At 41.2% G+C, this 22,928-nt stretch overlaps 2 protein-coding genes across 5 annotated transcripts; one reads left to right on the top strand and one right to left on the bottom strand.

Annotated features, from left to right (window-relative positions):
- Positions 1-562: 562 nt before the first annotated feature.
- sytl2b (synaptotagmin-like 2b) lies at positions 563-17,717 on the top strand. Of its 4 annotated transcripts, XM_044016879.1 has the most exons (20): positions 563-1,012; positions 2,253-2,396; positions 3,907-4,064; positions 4,157-4,268; positions 5,132-5,180; positions 5,258-5,342; positions 5,426-5,971; positions 6,051-7,386; positions 7,453-8,180; positions 9,188-9,298; positions 9,385-9,429; positions 9,525-9,619; positions 9,693-9,803; positions 10,423-10,592; positions 10,967-11,069; positions 11,294-11,455; positions 11,540-11,624; positions 15,780-15,882; positions 15,976-16,181; positions 16,991-17,717. In XM_044016879.1, exons 2-20 carry the CDS (start codon positions 2,296-2,298, stop codon positions 17,137-17,139), a joined length of 4,455 nt encoding a protein of 1,484 aa, XP_043872814.1. In that variant the 5' UTR covers positions 563-1,012; positions 2,253-2,295; the 3' UTR covers positions 17,140-17,717. The 4 variants fall into 4 exon arrangements, with proteins under 4 accessions (XP_043872814.1, XP_043872813.1, XP_043872812.1 ...); XM_044016878.1 differs by having other exon boundaries at positions 4,160-4,268; positions 6,051-8,180; XM_044016877.1 differs by having other exon boundaries at positions 6,051-8,180.
- Positions 17,718-18,166: 449 nt separating this feature from the next.
- LOC122761659 (zona pellucida-like domain-containing protein 1) lies at positions 18,167-22,061 on the bottom strand. Its single transcript, XM_044016882.1, has 10 exons — positions 21,945-22,061; positions 21,624-21,850; positions 20,850-21,034; positions 20,686-20,758; positions 19,971-20,068; positions 19,734-19,814; positions 19,469-19,640; positions 19,283-19,388; positions 18,903-18,932; positions 18,167-18,593 (listed from the first exon to the last, which is right to left on the bottom strand). Exons 1-10 carry the CDS (start codon positions 22,042-22,044, stop codon positions 18,463-18,465), a joined length of 1,203 nt encoding a protein of 400 aa, XP_043872817.1. The 5' UTR covers positions 22,045-22,061; the 3' UTR covers positions 18,167-18,462.
- Between the last annotated feature and the right edge of the window lie 867 nt (positions 22,062-22,928).

The following is a 22,928-nucleotide window of genomic DNA, read 5'->3' as shown; positions in this document are numbered from 1 at the left end:
CTCACTGAGTGTCCCTCACTGCGTGTCCCTCACTGCGTGTCCCTCGGTCAAGTGAGACAGCCACAAACCCACCAAAGTGAACTGTCGCAGCACAAAATGGACACTGGACATGAACCACAAACTGTTACTGAAATACAACAAATCCACTGAAGTGGAAGGTCAAAGGTCATTTGTTGGTGGTTTCCTCAGAGTCTCCTCTTTCATGTTGTCATCAGGTTTTTCACATCACGTTTATGTACAGTCACTAAATCCAATCCAACTTTATTTGTTAAGCACTTTAAACAAACCACAGTGGAATAAAGTGCTGTACAGAATAAATAACAGACATAATAAGTAGAAGGTTCAAAATGAGATAAAACAGCTTAAAATAAATTAAAAATCATAAAAAAACACAGTAAGAAATAACAGCCATACAATAGAAAACACAATAAAATCAATTCAAATCAAAATAAATAAAATACTAAATGTCCTCACATGGTTCATAAGTGTTATGGTCCTCCCAAAGATGTTTGTACAAGAACGCACACACACACACACACACACACAGGTTTGTGCACCTTCTTCAACCGTAGTTCTGAACCTTCACACTGTGTGTGTGTGTGTTAAGGGGACGTCCTTCTACCTGTTAAGCTGTTTTTTTCCCATCATCCTTTCTGGCTCTTGGTTGTTTTTTTTTGTTTTTTTGGTGAACACCCTTTTAACAAACAGACGTGTGTAAACTGAGGACACCTGCTGGACACTGTCTGCTACTGCAGCTCACAGCAGGATGAACTCACCCTCAAGCACGTGTCACTTTAATCTCTCCTTTACCTCCTGCTCCTCCTCCTCCTCCTGCTCCTCCCCATCTTGTCCACAGACTCAGTGCATCCACCAGCTGCAGCAGAGACAGAGACAGACAGCAGAGACAGACAGCAGAGACAGAGACAGAGACAGAGACAGGAGCAGGTGGGACCTGGAGTCTGAAGAGGATTCTCCATGCATGTGTGTGTGTGTGTGTGTAAACTGCTGTGAGGTAAGTGAAACTTCATGTTATTAAACTAAATTGTTCATTAACATGGTCACAGTCAAGTCTACAGAGTCACATGATTCAAACAGGAGTAACTTTATCAACACTGTATGAAAACAAACATGTCATTTATGATCCTTCTCTGAGACACTGAAACTGAATATTGATCATTATTATTATTTCACTTCTATCACAATCATATATGTTTATTATTAATAATGAGAGTAGAGTGAATAATAATGATGATAAAGTGAGAACATGCTGAGACACTTTGTCTTTTACTTCTCTGTTTTGTCACAAACCCGTTTCTTAAATAAACATGAGACTCATTTAAATTTATAATGATGAAGAAACAACAGAGAAGTCATAGTGACTCACACTGGACCAGTCTGTGCCTGCTCTATACTTATACATACACTATATACATGTATACATATATATATATAGATATATACATATATAAAAATAAATATATACATGTATCTACTCCATATGGACGACAACGCAGTTTGTCGTCTAACGCTCAAACTTGAGTTTATGTTTAATGTTACTATATTTTTAATGGTCCAGTTTTAGTGACATCTAGAGATGGGACTGCACATTGTAACAACAGGTTTCCATGGATACAGATCATGTGGGCGGAGCCACATTTTGTGATCCAAGTGAACATGTAAACGTGTTGTCACGTGAACGTGTGATCCATGTGAACGTGTTGTCATGTGAACGTGTGATCCAAGTAAACGTGTTGTCATGTGAACGTGTGATCCAAGTGAACGTGTTGTCATGTGAACGCGTGATCCAAGTGAACGTGTTGTCATGTGAACGCGTGATCCATGTGAACATGTTGTCACGTGAACACATGATCCATGTGAACGTGTTGTCATGTGAACATGTGATCCATGTGAACATGTTGTCACGTGAACATGTGATCCAAGTGAACATGTTGTCAAGTGAACGTGTTGTCATGTGAACGCGTGATCCATGTGAACGTGTGATCCAAGTGAACATGTTGTCATGTGAACGCGTGATCCATGTGAACGTGTTGTCATGTGAACGCGTTGTCATGTGAACGCGTGATCCATGTGAACGTGTTGTCATGTGAATGCGTGATCCATGTGAACATGTTGTCATGTGAACGTGTGATCCATGTGAATGTGTTGCCATTTGAACGTGTGATCCACATGAACGTGTTGTCATGTGAACGTGTGATCCACATGAACGTGTTGTCATGTGACTTCTCTGACAGTGACAGACGTTTTCTCTGTGGACGAGTGAAGTGAGGACGAGCCATGATCGACCTGAGTCACCTGACGGAGGAGGAGCAGGGGATGATCATGACGGTGCTGAGGAGAGACGCTGATCTGAAGAAGGCTGAGGAGGAAAGAGTCAGGTAAACACACACACACACATCATAATAATAAGTATATTTTTAATTAACCGTCTACAACAAAGACAGAAACAAAGACAACAAAGTTTAAAAACAAAGACAAACATGAACAAAGTTATTTAAGTTTAATCTTATTTATTACATTTCTTGATTCTGATTCTGCAGCAGTAAACCTCTGATCAGATTAACTCAGATTAAGTCAGAATCTTTTTGTAATGAATGAATGAATGAACATCATCTGATGTTTGAGGGAGGTAGAACAACTGTGGGCCCAGAGCAGAACTGTGTGGAACACCACAGGACAGAGAGCTTGAGGTTCTGTGAGAGTTGAGCAGTGTGAGTTCAGATGTGTGGAGCTGGTATTTAAGCTAATGTTGTGTTTGTCACATAATGTGATTTTACAGATTTCATTTAAAGAGTTTCCACTGAGCGAGGAACAGAAAACAAGCAGCACAACAAGCTGCTCTTTGTTTGTCTCTAACAGAATAACACAATCAAACGTCAGAGGACCATCACATTTCCATGTCACCTGTTCAACCTGTGGGCGGAGTCACACACACTCCTCACTGTTCAGGGAAACACACACAAAGTTCTCATTTTTAACAGTGAAGAATATTCACTGTGTCATGATCACATGAATGGGAACTGTGATTATTATGGTTCCCTCGAGTTTCCAGAGGAATTTTATTTTCCTCCTTTGATTCAATTTGAGTTTGATTGAAAAATATTCAGTGAATGTTTTTCTTGGGATCAATCATGTGTTCATGTTACATGAATGTGATCAAGAGGAAAATTAAACCTGATTATTCACATGAGATAGGCAGGGTATTAAAAGTATTATATAACGAGACCAAGAGATGATAATCTGTAATCTATACAGCCTGGTATAGATTATTCCAGACTGTGTAATCTGGAATAATCTATACAGACTGTTTCTGAAGTTTACTCAGAGATTAGAAAATCTATAAAATTACATAAGAACAAACACGGAGTTGTAAATAAATACAATGTAAAACATAAATATAATACATTACATGTAATGAAAGATGTAAATCACTAGGACTGTATGTTGGTGTCGCCCATTTAAAATATATCAAATTTACTTTTATTTAAATCGTGAAAATTTATCCTCATCCTCATTTATCTGTTTATTTGTTTACAGGTCACGTTTATTTAGTCCAGGGCCGCTCCAACACTTTATGGGGCCCTGAGCAGAATATGATTTAGGCCCCTCCTCCCTCCACCTCAGTGTAATAACACTTTTATTAACATGAATAATAGAGAATTGTGTTGAATGAAACAAATAAAACATTTTTTACACTTGTGTTAAAAACAGATTTAAAAAAAAAGTTGTAAAATAATTGATTCTGTCGTTCAGTGTTTGTGATCATATGTCTTTGATCACTTTATAACCCTGATGATGACTGATATTTATCATGTGAATAATGTTGAAGGACTCCTTTAAGCTGATGAGTGAGTCTGTTTCAGACTGAAGTGTGTGTTGTTTTCTCAGGAAACTGGAGCGAGTCCTGACGAGTGAGTCAGAGTCAGAGTCAGAAAACAAACTCAAGTATCTGAGCGGTGAATGGTTTTATGAGGCGAAGAGTCGACGACACATGGACACAATCCACGGCTCAGAAATCATCCTGGCCGCCATCAAACACAAGAGAGGTGTGTGTTTGTTCTTACTGTTGACTCAAGGACCGTTCTCATGCTTCACTCACTCACTCACTCACTCACTCATCGTTTTCTTTCTTCTGCAGAAGGTTCTGTCAGATCAGACCGATCCAGAACCTCCAGCAGTCGAGGTTCTGACATCGTGGCTCCACCAAAACCTGCCAGATGTTTGGAGCTGCTGCAGCTGCGCGACAACAAGTATTCACTCACTCATTCACCGTCTGCTTTCATGCTCTAGTGATTCATGTGAACATGACACTGATTAAAACACTCACACGTTCATACATGTTTGTCACATGACACGGAGATTATTCTTCAACATCAGCTTTTAATGTTCTCAATAAAATAAAAATAAAACTCAATAAAAACAATAAAAAACATACATTAATGTCACTTTTCCACTTTCATTCTCGTTGTTTTTTTTGTTTTTTTAAGTCAAATTTAGAATGAGAAAAGTCTTTTTAACTCATCTACAGTTGGACGTTGTTGCCTTTGATTCTTGTGTAAATGTAAAATAAAGACGATGAGGAGGCCGGTGAGTGGGAGTGTCAGTGAGGAACAAGGGGGCGGGGTTATGGGTTAGAGAGGAGTTTGTTGATGATGAGGATTTCTTTTTTTTTTATAGATATTTCAAAAAATGTACAACTTTTAATGAATTAGTTTGAAACACAGAGAGACACAGCTTCTGTGTCTCTCTCTCTCTGTCTGTCTGTCTGTCTGTCTCTCTGTATCTTGTGACTCTTGTGTAAACACAGGTGTTTCCTCGCAGAGAAAAAGCCGCTGCTTCGTTACAAAAACAAAGAGCAGAAAGAAACATTTTTACTCTTTTATCGTCAGTAACAATAAACTACTGTTTATGTCACTTTTAATGATCTTTATATCCTGTGATATTTATTTGGTTTGTACCAATAACTGTCTTTATTGCTATTTTAATATTTAAATTCACTCTAAATCCAGTGTTTTCAAATGGAGGCTTGTGGACCATGAGTACTCACTCACTCACTCACTCACTCACTCACTCACATGTAACCATCCTGTTTCTCTGTGTTTTTTTCCTTCAGTCATTTTGAAGAAGACAATGTAAACGTGGAAGTTTCTTCTCCACGAACCGTGAGTCAAACTTTAAACTCTTTACTTTCTCACAATTTGATTGAAAACATTCATTTTTTTAATTTTATTTTTTTCAGCCAAGACGTAATCCTTTCAACAGAGCTTCACTCGTCGTCGTGGAAACGCCAGAAAACAACGACCATGCGTCGTCCACTGAGACAGGTACTTTTATTCATTCAGTTACAAAAAGTTTCATTTGTAGATTTTATCTGTAACGACTCGTTTGTCTGACGTTTTTCTCTCAGAAGTCAAACCTCACACTGTTTCCAGTCAGACGTCACAAAGTTCCGTCCCGTCTCAGAACTCAACCCTCGGTTTCAAACCGGTGCCAAAGAAGAGGACGTTTGTGTCCAGACGTCGCAGCAGTCAGCCGGACGTTAACGGCCTGCAGGGGGCAGAGTTTCCTCTGAGGCAGACTCGCCTCGTTCCCGCTCCGAGGCCAAGCGTCCGGCGTGGATCCGGATCCGGCTCTGGCTCCGGTCTGAAGAGTTCTGAGGAAAAACCCGACCAAGGTTCAGTTCCAGACTTTACTGCGCAGGAAAACTCCCATCAGCCACCGGGCCACGTCTCTCAGGAGTCGTCTAATTCCAGTGTGGACAGAGAGAAACAACGGTCAGTGGATTTCTGTGATTCCAGAGCTGCTGTTGATGAAGGAGGTGACCTTTCACCTCAGAGAGAAACCACACCGACAAGCAATGAAGAAGAAGATCAGACCTTCAGAGTCCAGGATTCAGACAGTGTGGCAACAACAGAGAGGCATGAGGACCTGAGTCTGACACAAAGCATTGTGGGTAAGTTCAGTCGCAGACACATTAAAATAAGTTGTTAAATGAACAGTGAGGGACATTTTCGTCTCTTGTCTTCTCTCAGATCCAGATCCTCCCGTGTCCTATGATCTCAACTACATCGAGAAGTCCAATCAACAAACGCAGAAGAAAACAAAGAAGAAAAACGTCTTCACGTTGTCCACTCAGGCCAGCAGTCCCACGGGGGACGGAGACTCCATTGCCAAGGTGCTGGACTGGTTCAGCCGCAGTCTAGACAGCCTGGACTTTGTGGGCACTGAAGATGAACCACAAAGATCCACAAAGACCTCAAACAGACGTGAAGACACCAGCAGAGACGTCAGAGACAAAGACACGGTGGATTTTACTGAGAGTGACACACAAAGACAAGCTAACGTGGCTAACGAGATCAGAGCATCAGACAGAACAGGCAACAAGGAACCGAGGACACAGGAAATGGAACATGAAGACAACCAAACATCTAAAATCTCTCATCTGAAGACGTTCTGGGAGACAAAAAACGCGAAAAATATACTCACACACACGTCCAGCAACAGAGGACAAACCGTCTCATCAGAGGAAGACGACGAGGACGAGATCAGAGCTCACGCGGCGTCTGAAATCCACTCTGCTCCTGGAATCAACAACGAGGACAAAGACATGGAAGACAACGTTCACGTCAGTAATAAGCAGCAGGACGACTCCCTGGAGACAGACTCTTTATCTCAGAGGAACGAAATCCACTCACAGCGTTTAAAGTTAGCGTCCTGCTCCAGACCTGACAGAAGAAGCTCAGACGCTGAGATTTTAAGTGAAAGGACAGACCTTCAGTCCAGAGAGAGTCCGGACCTTCAGTCCAGAGAGAGTCCAGACCTTCAGTCCAGAGAGAGTCCAGACTCTCAAAGCATCAAATCAAATCCACAGCAACAGTCTCAGCCGGACACTGATGTCCAACCCAACCCAGAGTCTTTAGACTCTGAGAGGCTTCACATGGAGCAAAATGATACCCACAACAGCTCTAAACTTCACAGAAGCTCAGGTGAAGACACAGTTCTGTCTCCCAAACGTAAAGACGTGTCCAACAAAGACAGAGCCGACACAGCGGAGAGAATCAAGCAGCTGAAATCTTTCTGGGAACAGGAGAGAAACAAACCCATCTTCTACTCGCCTCCAACTCCAGACGACGGGAAAGTTCCCCGGGGTTCAAACCTGCAAAAACTTAACAAAAGATTCACAAAGTCAGAGTACGATCTGCGCTCGGTGGGACATGAGGACCAGGACACGGACGAAGAGGACTTTGACAGAAATCATTACCATTTTAACGTTCGTCCTTTGAATCAGGGATTAGACAAGATGTCGCCGACTCTGAGCACGAGCCGATCACAGTTCAACACTCTGCGAGAGTTCTGGGACGAAGCCACGTCAGAAACCAAGTCCTCGGTTTCCTTTGACAAACCCAAGAGTCCCAAAAGAAAAGAGCCCTCGAGTTTCCAGGAGATGAACGACATTTACCGTCTGTCTGTGGCCGAGAAAACAAGACCAGCCGTCATGAAGACACCTCCGTCTCCACAGAGCAGAACAAAGCCACGACCAGAAACCAGCGACAGAAACAAAGCGTCCAACTTTACCACAACTGAGTCCAGGAGAAGCTCCAAAGATTCTGAGAAACCCCTGAAACCACAGACCCGTTCTCCAAAGAGCCGGAGAGACTCCTTCACCAGGTCGAGTGGAAGTGGAAGCTCTCTACGTCGCAGCACCAGCATGTTCGCTCTGAGCGCTGCTGAAGAACAAGATCCAGACCAGTTTCTGATGGACCTAAGCCCCGCCCATTTCCAGAGCAGGAAGCAGAGGCAGAATGCAGAGAAAGGTGCCAAAGCCAGAAGGTCATCGGAGGGAACCGACGTCCTGACTCCACGCGCTCGAGCGTTTGTTCCCTCAGATTATCGACATTATCTGGGAATGACGGCGAACCCCGGCGTCCACACTTCCCCCGCGACTGACGACGACGTGGCGGCGGCAAAGCCTGCGTTTGAATTTGATCTGAACGCACCAATCAGAGCCAGCACACCGCTCACTGCAGAGGAGCGGCACACCAGGAAGGCCAAGGCCAACCAGCGCCCCCTGTGGCCAAACTACAGCAGCTCAGACACGGGACAGGAGTCGTCAGTGAGCAGCGCCTCAGAGACCTGGACCACGTCCAGGATCAGCTTCAACCGTGAGGAACTTTTAACTTTTACAGTAAATTCACAAACATGAAAGCAAGAAGTCTTTATGATGTGAACTTTAATTTCTACAGAATATTTGATAAAAGTTTTAAAACTGAACGATAAGACAGCAGGAAAAATGTAACTGATAAAAAGAAAACACATTTAAATCATTACAGCGTAAAAAATATATAAAAACTGTATTAACAGCTTTATAAACAGCTGCGTTTGTTTTTATCTTCACGTTTATGATCAGTGCAAAAGTTTTTTAGCTTGGAAAACTTCACAAATGACGACAGACAACAAAAAATAAATATCACAATTTAATACAATGTAACAAACATGTAAAAAAACAGAGTTCAAATACTGTTTCAGTGTGTAGCATATTTAGTTTTGTGGGCTGCAGTGAAAACATGGTGGTTCAAAATGGATCGGACTCTGCTCCTGATAGAAAAATGAAAAATGTAAAAAATAATTTCACCTACATTTTTTACTCACTGCACTTTTAAAATCTAGATGAAATGAAAGTTACAAACTTTACACCAAATAAAAACATCTGATGAATCAGTGATTAAAATATTTGATAATCATGTTAAAAAATCATATTACAGTTTTATTTTGAAGCAAAAACAAACAAAGCAAAGAGAAATAAAGACAAACGTCTTTGTTCCGTCGCACAAACGTTGTATCCTCGTCGTGTCCGTGTGCTCTGATCTGTCAACACTGAGGCAGCAGCTGTTTCTGCTGAGTCATGTTTGGTTGCTGGGCGGGGACTAAAGTGCACCAAAAAATAAACTAAATTTAAACATTTTAAATCATAAAATAAGACATTTTAATGTTATTATGACATAAAATAAAATAAAAAAATATGAAAATGTTCAGATTATATTATGTTTAAAATAATGGTAATTTCAACAGGACATGGTTAATTATTATGATAATAATAATGATGATCATGTGTTTGCTGGATGACAGTGAAGTTTATACAAACTGTTAATCACATGACATCAAACTGCAGGAGAAAAAGACGACGACGGTCAAAACCCTGTGAAGAAAGCTCTGCGGCGAGCGGAGGCGTGGCCTAAGACTAAAAGCATCGAGGACATCACGTCACCGTCGCTGTCGTCACGTGAGTTCACTTGTGCTACATTGTCATTATTATTATCATTATTATGATGATGATGTCACAGACATGAATGTCTCTGTTTGTCTCAGGAGACAGAAACAAAGACTCCACTGAACAAAGACGCGTCAGTGACGGTAAATATTTTAAATATTCATCATTTTATCTGATAAACAGACAACATGTGTGTTCATGTACAAATGTAGGTAAATCTGTCTCTGTGTCTCTGCAGCCTCGTCCGTCCCTTCCCCCTCCTCGTCCTTGTCTCTGGATCCAGAACACCTGAAGAAAATGAGTAAATCTGTGCCGTCGTTCTTACAGCAGGAGGTAAAACTGCACCTGTGCTTTGTCTTTGTGTCTCGTCGGTCAAAGGCTGCTGAAAAGCTTGTGTGTGTTTCAGGACGAGGACAGAGACGTCGCTGAGTCTCCGTATTACGAGGACATTTTCCTCAAAAGGAGCTCCATGACTAACCTGACCCACCGCTCCTCTGGCATGGCTTCTCTGTCGTCTGTACGTTCACTAACACTGTCACACGTCTGTTAACTGTCACTGATGTTCATGTTGTCACAGTACTAACAGTCAGAATAACACATAACCATATCACTGACATGACAGAGATCACAGACATGACAGAGATCACAGACATCACTCACATGACAGAGATCATTGACATCACTGACATGACAGAGATCACTGACATCACAGACATGACAGAGATCACTGACATCACTGACATGACTGAGATCACTGACATCACAGACATGACAGAGATCATTGACATCACTGACATAACAGAGATCACTGACATCACAGACATGACAGAGATCACTGACATCACTGACATCACAGACATGACAGAGATCACTGACATGACAGAGATCACTGCCATCACAGAACAGAACAAACTTCCTTCTTGGTTATGAAGTAATAAGAAGACATTAATGAATGACAGTACAACACACAGATACAAACATCACACTCACCCTCTCACAAACAATGCCCTGCATTAACCCCATGTTGCCTCAGGGGGTAGTAATGAGTCACCATCAATAAATACACACAAATATAAATTCTACACAGAAAATGTCTGTGAAACACTGAGTTATTATTATTGTGTGTGTGTGTGTAGTTAAGCGGCAGCATCATGACCATGTACAGCGGTGACTTTGGAAACGTGGACGTTCAGGGGAACATTCAGTTTTCCATCAACTACATCAACAAACTCCGAGAATTTCACATCTTTGTGGCCGAGTGTCAGGATTTAGCTGCTGTCGATCCAAAAAGACGCCGATCTGACCCGTGAGTACTCACCCTTAACTCGCCCTTAACTCACCCTTAATCCACTGACCCTTCAGTTTAGCTCTCTGTCTCCCTCTGTGTCTGTCAGTGGTACTGCAGCCTCACAGCAGGTGAACAGTAAACTGTAACTGAGGGTTTTTACCTGGTTACAGGAGGTCAGGTTATGATAACTATGAGTCATCCACACTAATTCCCTGTTCACATGAAAAACATGAAGACATGTGATGGTGTTTCGCTTTTAGAAACACGAAAACGCTGTTGATAACTAATGTTTTCAAGAAAACAAAACCTATTTTCACTTGAACACACGAGTGATCGTTGACCTCGTCTGACCTTCTGTGTGACTCCACTGAAATGTTGTGTTTTTGTTGAAGCTACGTTAAAAGCTACCTGGTTCCTGACAAAGCTAATCTGGGAAAGAGGAAGACGTCTGTGAAGAAGAAGACACTTCATCCAAAATTCAACGAGATCCTGAGAGTAAGAAGTCACCGCACACACACACACGCGCGCGCGCACGTGAACACACACACATGCACACACACGCACACACACAGGTACTTTCTCACACTGTCATCTTTGGCATGTCTATGACTGAGTGAACAAAAGCAGCCTCTCCTCTTCCTCCTCCTTGTCCTCCTCCTTGTCCTCCTTGTCCTCCTCGTCCTCCTCGTCCTCCTCCTCCTCCTCTTGTGTCTCAACAGTATCGTGTTCGTATGGAGTACCTCAGGACTCAGACGCTCATTCTCTCTGTTTGGCATCACGACACGTTTGGCAGAAACAGTTTTTTAGGCGAGGTCGACGTGGATCTGTCCACATGGGACTTTGACCACACCCACATGAACTACTTAGACCTGAAAGCAAGGGTAAATACACAGACACACACACACACACACACACCTACACACACACTTTTGTTTATTTAATGTTTCCTCTGTAAAACATTTCAGACCACGCCCACCCCAGCGCCATCAAGTGGACGAGGAGAGATGAAACTGGCCATACGTTTCCTGCCACAGATCAGCCACAGCGAAGGTGTGTGTGTGTGTGTGTGTGTGTGTCAGACGAGTGTGAACGAGAGTATGGTGATAAAGAACTTTGACCTGTGGGGGGCAGCACTGCAGCTCTCAGTGTTCTCAGAAATCATTAGAAGAACAAGAAAATTAAAGAGGCCATAGCATGGTCCTATCTCACTTCTATGTGAGATATGGAGGTGTACTTACAAACAGGAAGTCGTTTTTATGGTCAAAAACGTCCTTGTCGCTGCAAATGAGCCGATGGAAATGTCTCATCACCGACGCTCTCGTCAGCCGCGCTGTTTCAGACCAAAACCACACCCACAGAACATGGACTGTCTTGTGATTGGCCAGTTACCTGGAAGTGACGTAATTGGCACGTCAGATCTCAGACCCGCAGCTCCCCCTCTGGAAAGGTGGGGGATTGAGTAATGCCGTCGTCACGACCCCTCGCCGTAATCTCTTACGCATTTGATCCGGAGTCTGAGCCAGAGTCAGAAGACACTGTGACAAGTGAACCACCTCCATCACAAAGACGAGATGATAAACACACATACATGCAAATGAAACGCGTGTAGCTTAGCTTGTAGTTGACTATCGCTAATGCTAAACAACAGAACAAGCACACAAAGACAGTTTTACCGTTTGTAAATATTGTTATAAACGTATGGCACTGCTCCATCCTTTAGGTGAAGTTTGGTGCTGTGTCCTGCTTTATTTTGCCCAAAGTTTGTGTAACAATCCTCCGTGAAGTGGCTGCCCCACACATGGAGGTATTTGGGAAATGTTATAATAATTGGATTTATAAATCCAATTATTTCACAAAACCTAAGGTTGCTCTACAATTAAGAACAGAGAAGAAAACAAACAAACAAAACAAACAATCATTACATTACATTACATGTCATTTAGCAGACGCTTTTATCCAAAGCGACTTACAAAAGTGCATTTAAACATTTGGGTACAAATAAGAGCTAGAAGTAAGTAAGAGCTTCAAGTAGATCAAACTATGAAGTGCTAGTCATAAGTGCTACAATGTCTTAAGGTAGAGTCTAGTCGGAAGATGTGGAGGCTTTCAGCTGTCCGGATGTCGATGGGGAGTGGGAGCACAGTGAACAGTTCGAGTTCTGCGAGTGCCTCTGCGATCCTCTCAGTGAGGCGGCAGCGAGCCGGTTTGTCGATGCAGAGCGGAGTGGGCGGGCTGGGGTGTAGGTTTTGATCATGTCCTGGATGTAGGCTGGACCGGATCCGTTTGTAGCATGGAACGCAAGCACTAGAGTCTTGAAGCGGATGCGAGCAGCTACAGGAAGCCAGTGAAGGGAGCGGAGGAGCGGTGTAGTGTGGGAGAATTTTGGTAAGTTGAAGACCAGTCGAGCTGCTGCATTCTGGATGAGTTGCAGAGGTCGTATGGCACATGCAGGGAGACCAGCCAGGAGGGAGTTGCAGTAATCCAAGCGTGAGATGACAAGAGCCTGGACCAGGACCTGTGCCGCCTTCTGGGTTAGAAGAGGCCGCATCCTTCTGATGTTGTGCAACATGTATCTGCAAGATCTAGCTGTTGCAGCACTGTTGGCAGTGAGGGAGAGATGGTCATCAAGTGTCACACCCAGGTTCCTTGCGGTATGAGAAGGAGTTACCACAGAGTTGTCAAGGGTGATGGTTAGATCTGTGGTGGGAGAGCTTCTTCCTGGGAGAAAAAGAAACTCAGTCTTGTCGAGATTGAGTTTCAGGTGATGGTCAGACATCCACTGAGAGATGTCAGTCAGACAAGCGGTGATCCGTTCTGCTACCTGTGTGTCGGAGCTGGGAAAGGAGAGAATGAGTTGGGTGTCATCGGTGTGGTGTTGGGTGTCACGTGGCAAAAGCATGTTGGAGCCTATCCAGGGTTTTCTTCGGGACACCCAAACAGAACAGCATTACAGTAGTCCAGACGTGATGTAATGAAGGAATGGATCAGGGTTTCAGCAACAGAATCTCGACTCCGGCCATCGTTGTTGTTATGACGACACACAGAATTCGGATGACACACCGACAGGACGGAGGGAATGGGTGAACCAGAATAGGTAAACCAGTGTCGGGAGACCCTGCTGAATGTACCAGGGTCGTCGAAGGGAGTCGAAGAGATCTAATAACTACAACGCAGTCTGGTGTGAAGTCAGCGTTGAGTCTGTGAAGTTCCGCGGAGGTGCACTGGATCCTCCCCATCATCCAGAAAGAACAGTAGCAGTCAGTGGCTAATGCTACCGCTGGGGGAAATCAGCCAAAACTTCCCCAAAGTCACAAGAATCCACCAAATGTAGCAGGGATATTCCTATCAAATGTGAAAGATATCCACTGAGCCTTTCTTTGCTCATTGGCGGGAAGCTTGTGGAGCGTCTGCTATTGTTTATCACAACCCAGAACAGAGCAAACACTCTCTGAACCTTTTTTCCACATGTTCTCAACCAATACGCTCAGCAGCTAGAACAAGGGTAGTTCTTCTTCTTCGTCACCAGATGTGTCCAGACTCTAGTGCCTGCACTAGGAGGCGCTGCTGTTTACAGGATTGGTGAGATTCGCCAGTGACGTTATTAGTCAATGGAAGTGCCTTCCCGCTTTGTAGAGCTCAGGGAAACACTCTCAGCAGTGGCTGAACTGATTGTTAAGGACTTTTAGGGCTTCATAGACGAGGTCATGACGCAGATACACACCCAAACACACTCATCCGGTTGCGTACATTCAACCGTAGAAGAAGAAGAACTACTCTCGGTTGAGAACATGTCTTTGAAAAAAAGAAAAAGTATCTTCTGTCTCTGGGTCAGACTCCGCGTCAAAGGTGTAAGGGATTACAGCGTGGCATCGTGACACAGACATTTAACAATGTTTTGATAATGACTAGCAGAGCATCCATCGTGCCAGAGGGGGAGCTGCGTATCTGAGAGCTGACGTCACTTCCAGGTTTACGTCACTTCCAGGTACCTGGCCAATCACAGGACAGTGGGAAAGCTCTTGTTGACTGGCCAATCACAACACAGTCCGCGTTATGGGGCGTGATTTTGGTGTGAAACAGCGCGGCTGACAAGAGCGTCAGTGAGGAGATATTTTGATCGGCTCGTTTGCAGCGACTAGGAGGTTTTTGACCATAAAAACAAGTTAATGTAATATGTAAGTAACTAGTTTCAGTTTCTCTCTATGATAGATAATGAATGAATGAATGACGACTTCATTTTGAACATTAAAAACACTTCGAATTGTGAAAAACAAACAAACACAAAATCACCCATAAATAAATTAAACATCGTCGTAGGAAGAATTTGTTCATAAACAACAAAAATAATATGTGATTTAAAAATTGTGTAAAAAAAGTGCTTTGATTGAAGAAAATTAATGAAAATATGTTTTAAAAGAGATTAAATTACATTAAAAATAATAATAATATTATTTCTTAAAATATTATTAAATAATAAAACCTGATCTTTGTTATTGTTACATCTTCAGTTTTTATTTATATTAAAATCCTTTAACAGCAGGGACTTCAGTGTGTGTGTGTGTGTGTGTGTGTGTGTGTGTGTTAATCAGCTGTGATTGTTCTCACCTGAGTCTCTGTCATCAGTGAACCTTATAAAGACACCAGGAAGTTTCTCGTCACCTTCACTTGTTTTCCTCTGAGTTTCTTGTTTGATTTAATCTCATTTAAACAGAATCAGATTAAAACGTTTTAAAAAGAATATGTTATCTGAAATTAGAGGGAATTATGAGGTCATTTAATCCAGAAAAACTGTGTCCGTGTGACGTGAAGAAACTCTGTAATCTGTGTTTAATCTGAGCACATACTGAAGTTTCTGACAGAAAACGGCCCCTACAGGAGAAATAACCTCACAACAACACGTCATGTTTCATGACTCACTGCATCCTATTTATTTTATTTAAACTTTATTTAAACAGGGATCCTGAGAGAGTTTATAAAGTTTAATTAAACACACAAACTTGTGTATATTATAAAATAGATTAAAGTTCAGTTTGAACAGTTGCTCCCTTTTTAATCTTCTTTTACACAACACAGAATATTATATAAATATTTACAGATGCAAACTGGTTATATGTAGAAATGTTATCACACATGTGTATGTATTTGTGTATGTATATATATATATATATATATATATATACATATATGTATCTTTATTTTTTGAAGGCGTGGCTAAAGACGGTCCCAACACTGGTGAGGTTCATATTTGGGTGAAAGAATGCCGGAATCTGCCTTTAATCCGAGCCACCATCGACCCTTATGTCAAATGGTACAAACTAAACCTTTACACATTTCATATTTTATATTTATATATATATATATATATGTATATTGTATAACATATATTCCTGGTCATCTTCAGCTTTGTGCTGCCGGACACAAGCAGGAAAAGTCGTCAGAAGACGCGTGTCCTGCGTCGGACCACGGACCCCGTGTTTAACCACACGATGGTTTACGACGGCATCAGTGACTCTGACCTCGCTGAGGCGTGTGTGGAGCTGACTGTGTGGGACAGGGACAGGTTAGCCAGTCACCTGCTGGGCGGAGTGAGGCTCGGTGTGGGAACAGGTACTGCCACTAACTTCTCTGTGGTTGTCTGCAGTATACACTACCCTCCAGTAGATGGCGCCCTAGGCGACCATGATATTCCATCATGACACTGTTAATATTAACAACTCTAATTTACTTTTGTGAGTTTAGACAAATGTTGTGGGTTACTTCGACTCGAAACTCGAGTTTGAAAAATGAATGAAATTCAGTTTTTTCAACTTTTTAAATTTTCAGAGTTTACACAGAAACCTGATATAATCCAGGTTATTTACAACAACAACAGAAATCCATGTCTTCAAAACATATTCAACTGGAAATAAAGTAAAATCTGTGAAATAAAAGCATTAAATTAAGCAAAAATATAACATAAGGAAAATAAAACTACTGATATACTATAGTATAAAATATGACGGTGCAGCATAAAACATTAATTTATTTTAAAATTATGAAAATAAAGTGCTGTGTAAATGAGAATATTTAAATGAAACGTTTTTTAAACATTGATGTCTTTGATATTTCTGATGTTGATGTATTTGATGTTTCTGATGTCTTTGATGTTTCCTGGTGTCTTTGATGTTTCTGATGTCGTTGATGTTTCTGATGTCGTTGATGTCTTTAAAGTTTCTGATGTCTCTGATGTTTCGATGTCTTCGATGTCTTCGATGTCTTCGATGTCTCCGATGTTTCTGATGTTTCTGATGTTGTCTTTAAAGTTTCTGATGTCTTTAAAGTTTCTGATGTTGTCTTTAAAGTTTCTGATGTCTTTGATGTTTCGATGTCTTCGCTGTCTTTGATGTATGTTTCTGAAGGTTTTGATGTCATTGAAGGTAAAAGTTACGGCGCTCCGGTGAGCTGGATGGACTCGACGGTGCAGGAGGTGGCGCTGTGGGACCAAATGATGGCATCCCCTGATGAGTGGGTGGAGAGTCTCCTCCCACTGAGGACGGTCCACTCTGCAAAGACGGCTTTCAAATGAAAACACGCTTTAAAGGTGCAGTGCTTGGCTTTAAATAACCGCTCATTAATGTGATTCATCATAAAGCGACAGAATCAAATATGTGCATCAATTAAAAAGTGACTTTAATGTAAAACAGTGTTTACCACCTTTCATCAAATATTAGGATTAAAAGTTGATTTTTGAGCTGAAAATATTCTTTAATATTCAGGTGATTCTGTTTTTCGTCTTCTCTGATTCTTTGCTTTTATCTCAATAAATTCACTTCAGCATTTTAAAAAAACTGGGAGGTGTTTTTTTTAAATGCACTGCACCTTTAAGCAGCTGAGAGTTTATCGTAAATGACTTAAAAACAAAACAAAGAAATTCTGTCCAGGAAGAAATGTTTTCATAAAAAGAGTCACATTTAAGAGTTTATACCTTAAAATCCCTTAGAGATAAAATGCAGTTGTATTTAATGCTAAAATATAATTAGGGTTCGAGCAACAAGGTTGCAAGAATTCTTATTATTGTTATCACACATAAATTTTCAAATGTTATGTATTACAAAAAATGACATTATGTCTGGATTAAGATGTCAAATTATAGTTTTTACTGAACAGAAAAATGACTTTTAGTGGTTGAATGTTTTGGAAAAGTGTGTCTGCTTCTCTCTGACAGTATTGTTGTGTTCTTGCGTATCACATGACACATGATGAGCTTTTGCACTTAAATGTATTTAAATATGTAACCAATAAAGAAAGTGGTGCAGAACAAGTTTGCTCGAGTTTATTTATGTATTATTGTTGTTATTATTGTTGATAATAATCTGAAACATCTCTTTAACATTAATCGTGGGACTGATCATGTGACCAATCATGTGACTCTTTCTAAACATTTGTTTCACAAACGGAAACTTAAATAGCATAAATCTACAATCAGTACATTTTAAAACTAATGTGGTAAAATGTGATTATAAATTTGCATTTTTAATCTGTAAATCACCATGTTTACTGTAATACTTTAGCACATTTAAGACTAAACAGGATTATCATCAGATTATATAAATAATTACAAATGAGGTTCTTTTGTCTTCACTCAATGTTTTTGAGTTTATTTGATGAGATTTTCATGATAAATTAAGGAAAGAAAGACGATGAAGGAAACAGATCGAACAGGTGAGTTTATGTCAGAGAATAAACTGTAAATATTCTCTTCATCCTACGTTACACTACGTGTTTTCTTTTGAACATGCAAATATACAGATCATGAATAAATTATCATAAACTCTACATAAATGTGGTTTAGATGCTACAGGTTTAAACTTCTACACGGACAGCTGAGCGCTGGAGTCGCTGGACCAGATTAGAACGACGGCCTTCGTCTGATGTACAACACAAAGTAGACACTCATGGCCAAGAGGATGATCGCTATGACGACGAGGCAGATGATGACGGCCACCACAGGACTGCTGTACTCGCTCTGAGTGTCCGAAACTGCAGCACATCAAAGAATCAACACGTTAAACAACATCAAAAGGCTGTAATCTGTAATCTGTAATCCTAACGCAGACAACACCATCATTCTGTCCTTCACCATGGTCACCATGTCGGATTAGTGGAATATTGAAGAGGACAGAATGGACGCTGTCTGTGCCAAGTTTATGTCTGTAACGCTGTCAGGAAAATACTGAGGACGTCACAGAGCGTCCACACGTCCGTTGACCAAACCTGGCCTTAATTTTTGTCGTCTGATCCCGACATCGGAGAATATTTTTCGTAACTTTGACACACTCAGATTCTTACCATGAGCAGAGAAGTTTGTCGCGGAATCGTCTGAAAAAAGAAAACAAGCTCAGGTCAGTGTTTGAGAACAGAGGACACACAGAGTCCATCACAGAGGACACACAGAGTCCATCACAGAGGACACATTCACTCTCACACTCACAGTAAGATTAGATTAGAATCCACCCACTGATGACGTCACAAAAAATATTTCATATTAATATTTAAATTGAAAGTAATCCCACTGCCTTACAGCAGAACTGTAAATAAAAAGTCATTGGATTTGAACAGAATGTGGTTTGTGTATTCAGGATCAGACTCTCTACCACCAGAGTAAATTTAATCTGGATCTGATCCAGTCTCGGTGAAGGTCTTTTCTCTGTGATGTTTTGTGGACGTACCGTTGGTCATGTGACCCACACGTATGGCGCCTGAAGAGACCGTGGCGTTGGCCGTCGCACCCTCAGTCACAGCCGCTCTCCTTCTCCTGGCTGTCAAGGAACAATCCTGAAGAGAATTCATAAGATGAGTTCGACTCAGAAACGTGACGGAGCAGTTTGTGAGACGTGGAAAGTCTGTTTCCTCACAGGCTGCAGGAGGCTGCACGACGACACCTCACACAGTCTGGTGATGCAGTGCACGTAGAACGTGGACACTTCCTGGTTTTGGTGCTCCACAAATCTGAAGGCCTCAAAGGAGAAGTGAGCCACCTGAGACTGTCCGTTCAGAATCAGATTAGTCTGAGGGTCATGGATGCAGCTTTAGAGAAACAGAGACGGGTCAGGATCAGGATCAGGATCAGGATCAGGGTCAGGGTTGTAGGTTATTACTGTATGTTCACACGAGACTCACCCGACAAACAGATCATAGAAGGTGGATCGGTTGTTGTAAGGACCCGTGGATGCGAAACATCGGTCCAACAACACGTTGAATCTTTGAGAAAAGAGAGATGGGATGTCACAAAATGACACAATAAAAAATAGCAGCAAGTAATGTTAACAATACACTGCATATTATTAACATATATAAAAACTCTGTTCAGATAAAGTAAAACCATCTCAAATATATTAGAATGAGAAAAAGACCAACTTTGATGTGAGATTGGTGGCTTTTACTGCAACATAGATGTTGGTCTTCAGGTTGAGTCCTGTGTTTGGTATCAGCAGCTCCTCTTCAAAATTTGGATCCTGTTCAAAAGAAAAAAAAAAAAGTTACTGTGTGTTTAAAACACAACAGTGTTGTATGTATTTAAAGTTACTTAAAACCTTAATTTTTGATAAAAACTAAACCATCTCTTAGTTATGCTGCTATCGATCTGGGCTCACACTCACCCTCTCACACTCACCCTCACCCTCTCACACTTACCCTCTCACATTCAGGGTATGAATATATTACTGTCTTTGCCTAGTTAGTCTTGTCCTGCCTGTCGTCAATCTGCAGGTTCCTGTGACTCCTGCGCTGCAGGATCCAGGTCCAGTTGTGATAATATTATTATTGTTAGTAGTAATATTGTCATCATTGTTATGCTGTGATTACAACTGACAGGATATAGGCAGGACGCTACATAAATGACTGTAGTATTATACAACACATCACAACTAATATTTCATTTTAATGAAATTAAAGGTCCTGTTTAAAATTTGGTAGAAATTGGAGATAAAATATTTCAGCTGATTGTGTGAATAGTTGTTTTTCATTAATCCGAGAATTAAGCTTTTTTATGTTCATATCAGGAGGCGGATAATGTTTTGAGTTTTGATATTACTACGTACACAGCGTTGACATAATGGATGTAAAGACTCACTGAAAACAGCTGCATGCTCAGAGTGCTGACGAAACTGCCATTGTTGTCTTGTATCGCGACGTTCACTCCCGTTCTGTATGAAATGACACAGTCGCACACGTCGTACATTAGAAACGTCAGCTGTGGTTCAGTCTGCGATCGTGTGTGTGTTCCATTGTACTCACACGCTGACTTGAGTGTTGTTCATCACATACTGCATCGGGTAACGACAGGAGAACCTGTAGAGGATCTGTGAGCGGTACGTGACTGTACCAGTGACCGGGTCCACTGAGTTAACAGTGCCCGACATGTTTAAGAACTGGATATTTGAAAAGTCAGAAAATTCTCCCGTCCCAACCTCGTTAGTTACCTGTGGAAAAAAAAAAGATCTTGTAATACAGGATTGAACATTTGACAGTTTTTCTTTGACAAAGTTTGGCTTTAAGTGCAAAAACTGTTCTTAATGCCAAATATTCTAATTTTATAAGTTCATAGTATATGTGTTTTAGTCATGTAAACACGTTAGTCTCACTAAAATCCAGCTAGTCTTAGTCAGACTAACATACGTCGATAATGTGATTCATAGTCCGATTACTCCTGCATGTAAACACTTAGTCAGACTTGTCCTTCTCACCGTTCACTGTTTGTTTTTCTGTCACATGAACTGATTCTGTATGTATGTAAAGTATAGTCAGACTGTTTGTCTTAGTCAGACTATGACGTAAACTGGACTGTAACAGACTGACTGATCTTCACTGGGTCCCTGTTTGTTTTAGAATAGATTTTAAGAGGTGATCACTTTTAAAGCTTGTAGAACTCTTAACATTTCAAAGTATACACACTCTTAAGTTTGGGAATGGCTGCGACAAACGTTTGATGCAAATGAGTTGTGTACAAATTAAAATCAGATGCATAGGTTTGCAGTTGGAGGTCATTTTGAATCAAATTAAAAGCACTACCGTGAGGACACTGCTGCAGGCGCCGGCATCAGTTACATTCAGCGGGATTTTGAAGTTGAGGACCGGTGGAACAACGGTCAGGTCGGCTGTGCCGTAACACTCAGATTTACCGATCTGATTGTTGAGGACCATCAGAGACTCGTTGTAACCAGATTTAAACATTGGACAGATATAGATGCTCAGGCTCATGAACTCTGTGCCACAGGTCACGATAATGTCAGTGTTTTCTAGAATAGGTAAAAAAACAAGAAATGACAAGAGGATAAGAATGAAACTGTGAGACGAAAAACAACAGCGACGTGAAGAACATGTATCACAGACCTGGGTCCCTGAACGTGTCACTGCCGCTGCATTCAGATGGCGTCTGGGCCTCGGTCCTCAGAATGAGGCCGAGCTGGCACATGAGAATCACCAGTCTCATTGTTGTGAATGTGGACCTGTGAGAAAAACCAGAGTCACTAATGATTCACAGAGAATAAATAAAGTTCTGTGAAATGAAAGAGATTTCAATTTTCCCAATAAAGCTCCCTCCAACGATCAAGGAGTTCGATTTTGTCTTTCAACACGTAAGGAACACACGACACTGACAGTTTCTGTACGAGCACGTGTTTGGTTGATCAGTGTTTGTCGAAGCTGGAAAACTAAATTTATTTAGTTTGAATGTTTTTTCTTTTTTATATGGATCAATGAAACCAGAAAATATTCACATTTAAGAAGCTGAAAAATCACAGAAACGGTTTTGATTATTGAAATTAATGGGATAATTGTTGCAGTCCTAATTACGAGTAAAATCATTTAATAAAAATGAGTGAAAGGCAACCTAAAAACCAAGGAATAATTTTGTCATTTGGTTTAGAAACACAGTGAATCCACAAACAAAATCCCAGTATTAATAATGAAGAGATATTTGAAAATGAGATTAAAGTTGGTCTTACCTGTAAGTCTCCATTTTTGTTCTCATGCTCTTTGCTCTCAGATCTATCATTTATACAGTCGTCCCTCCACCCTGATCCACTCTGTGGTCCCAGAGGACAGTGTCGGGGATTGTCTCACACAATAGAGTCTCAGGTAACACAATCTCAGCCTTAATATTCACGCACATTTTCATTTTAATAACAATCCATGTGAACTTCAGGCAGTTTAACATGTCGGGCGTCTCCAGCTCACGTCATGTTGATGTGACGGAGATTCTTTCAAAGCAAAAACCTCCATTATGTGTATGAACATCTACAGTTTAACTGTAAAGAGGCATGAAAGTGCATCAGTGTTATCAGTTAAAGGTCCTTAAAAGGTCCTCTGTCAGGC

Source organism: Solea senegalensis, unplaced genomic scaffold, assembly GCF_019176455.1.
Source record: "Solea senegalensis isolate Sse05_10M unplaced genomic scaffold, IFAPA_SoseM_1 scf7180000014855, whole genome shotgun sequence".
NCBI lineage: Eukaryota > Metazoa > Chordata > Actinopteri > Pleuronectiformes > Soleidae > Solea > Solea senegalensis.
Note: the sequence above shows the minus strand (reverse complement) of the source record. Positions and strands in the feature narration are given on the sequence as shown.

Bases quoted from the DNA above. Each gene is read 5' to 3' on its own strand.
- sytl2b (XM_044016877.1), top strand. From the start codon at position 2,296: ATGATCGACCTGAGTCACCTGACGGAGGAGGAGCAGGGGATGATCATG. The intron at 2,397-3,906 runs GTAAACACACAC...TTGTTTTCTCAG, and splicing joins GCTGAGGAGGAAAGAGTCAG to GAAACTGGAGCGAGTCCTGA. The intron at 9,430-9,524 runs GTAAATATTTTA...GTGTCTCTGCAG, and splicing joins ACAAAGACGCGTCAGTGACG to CCTCGTCCGTCCCTTCCCCC.
- LOC122761659 (XM_044016882.1), bottom strand. From the start codon at position 22,044: ATGAGACTGGTGATTCTCATGTGCCAGCTCGGCCTCATTCTGAGGACC. The intron at 21,851-21,944 runs GTCTGTGATACA...TACCTATTCTAG, and splicing joins TGACACGTTCAGGGACCCAG to AAAACACTGACATTATCGTG. The intron at 20,069-20,685 runs GTGAGTCTTTAC...TCTTTTGAACAG, and splicing joins TGAGCATGCAGCTGTTTTCA to GATCCAAATTTTGAAGAGGA.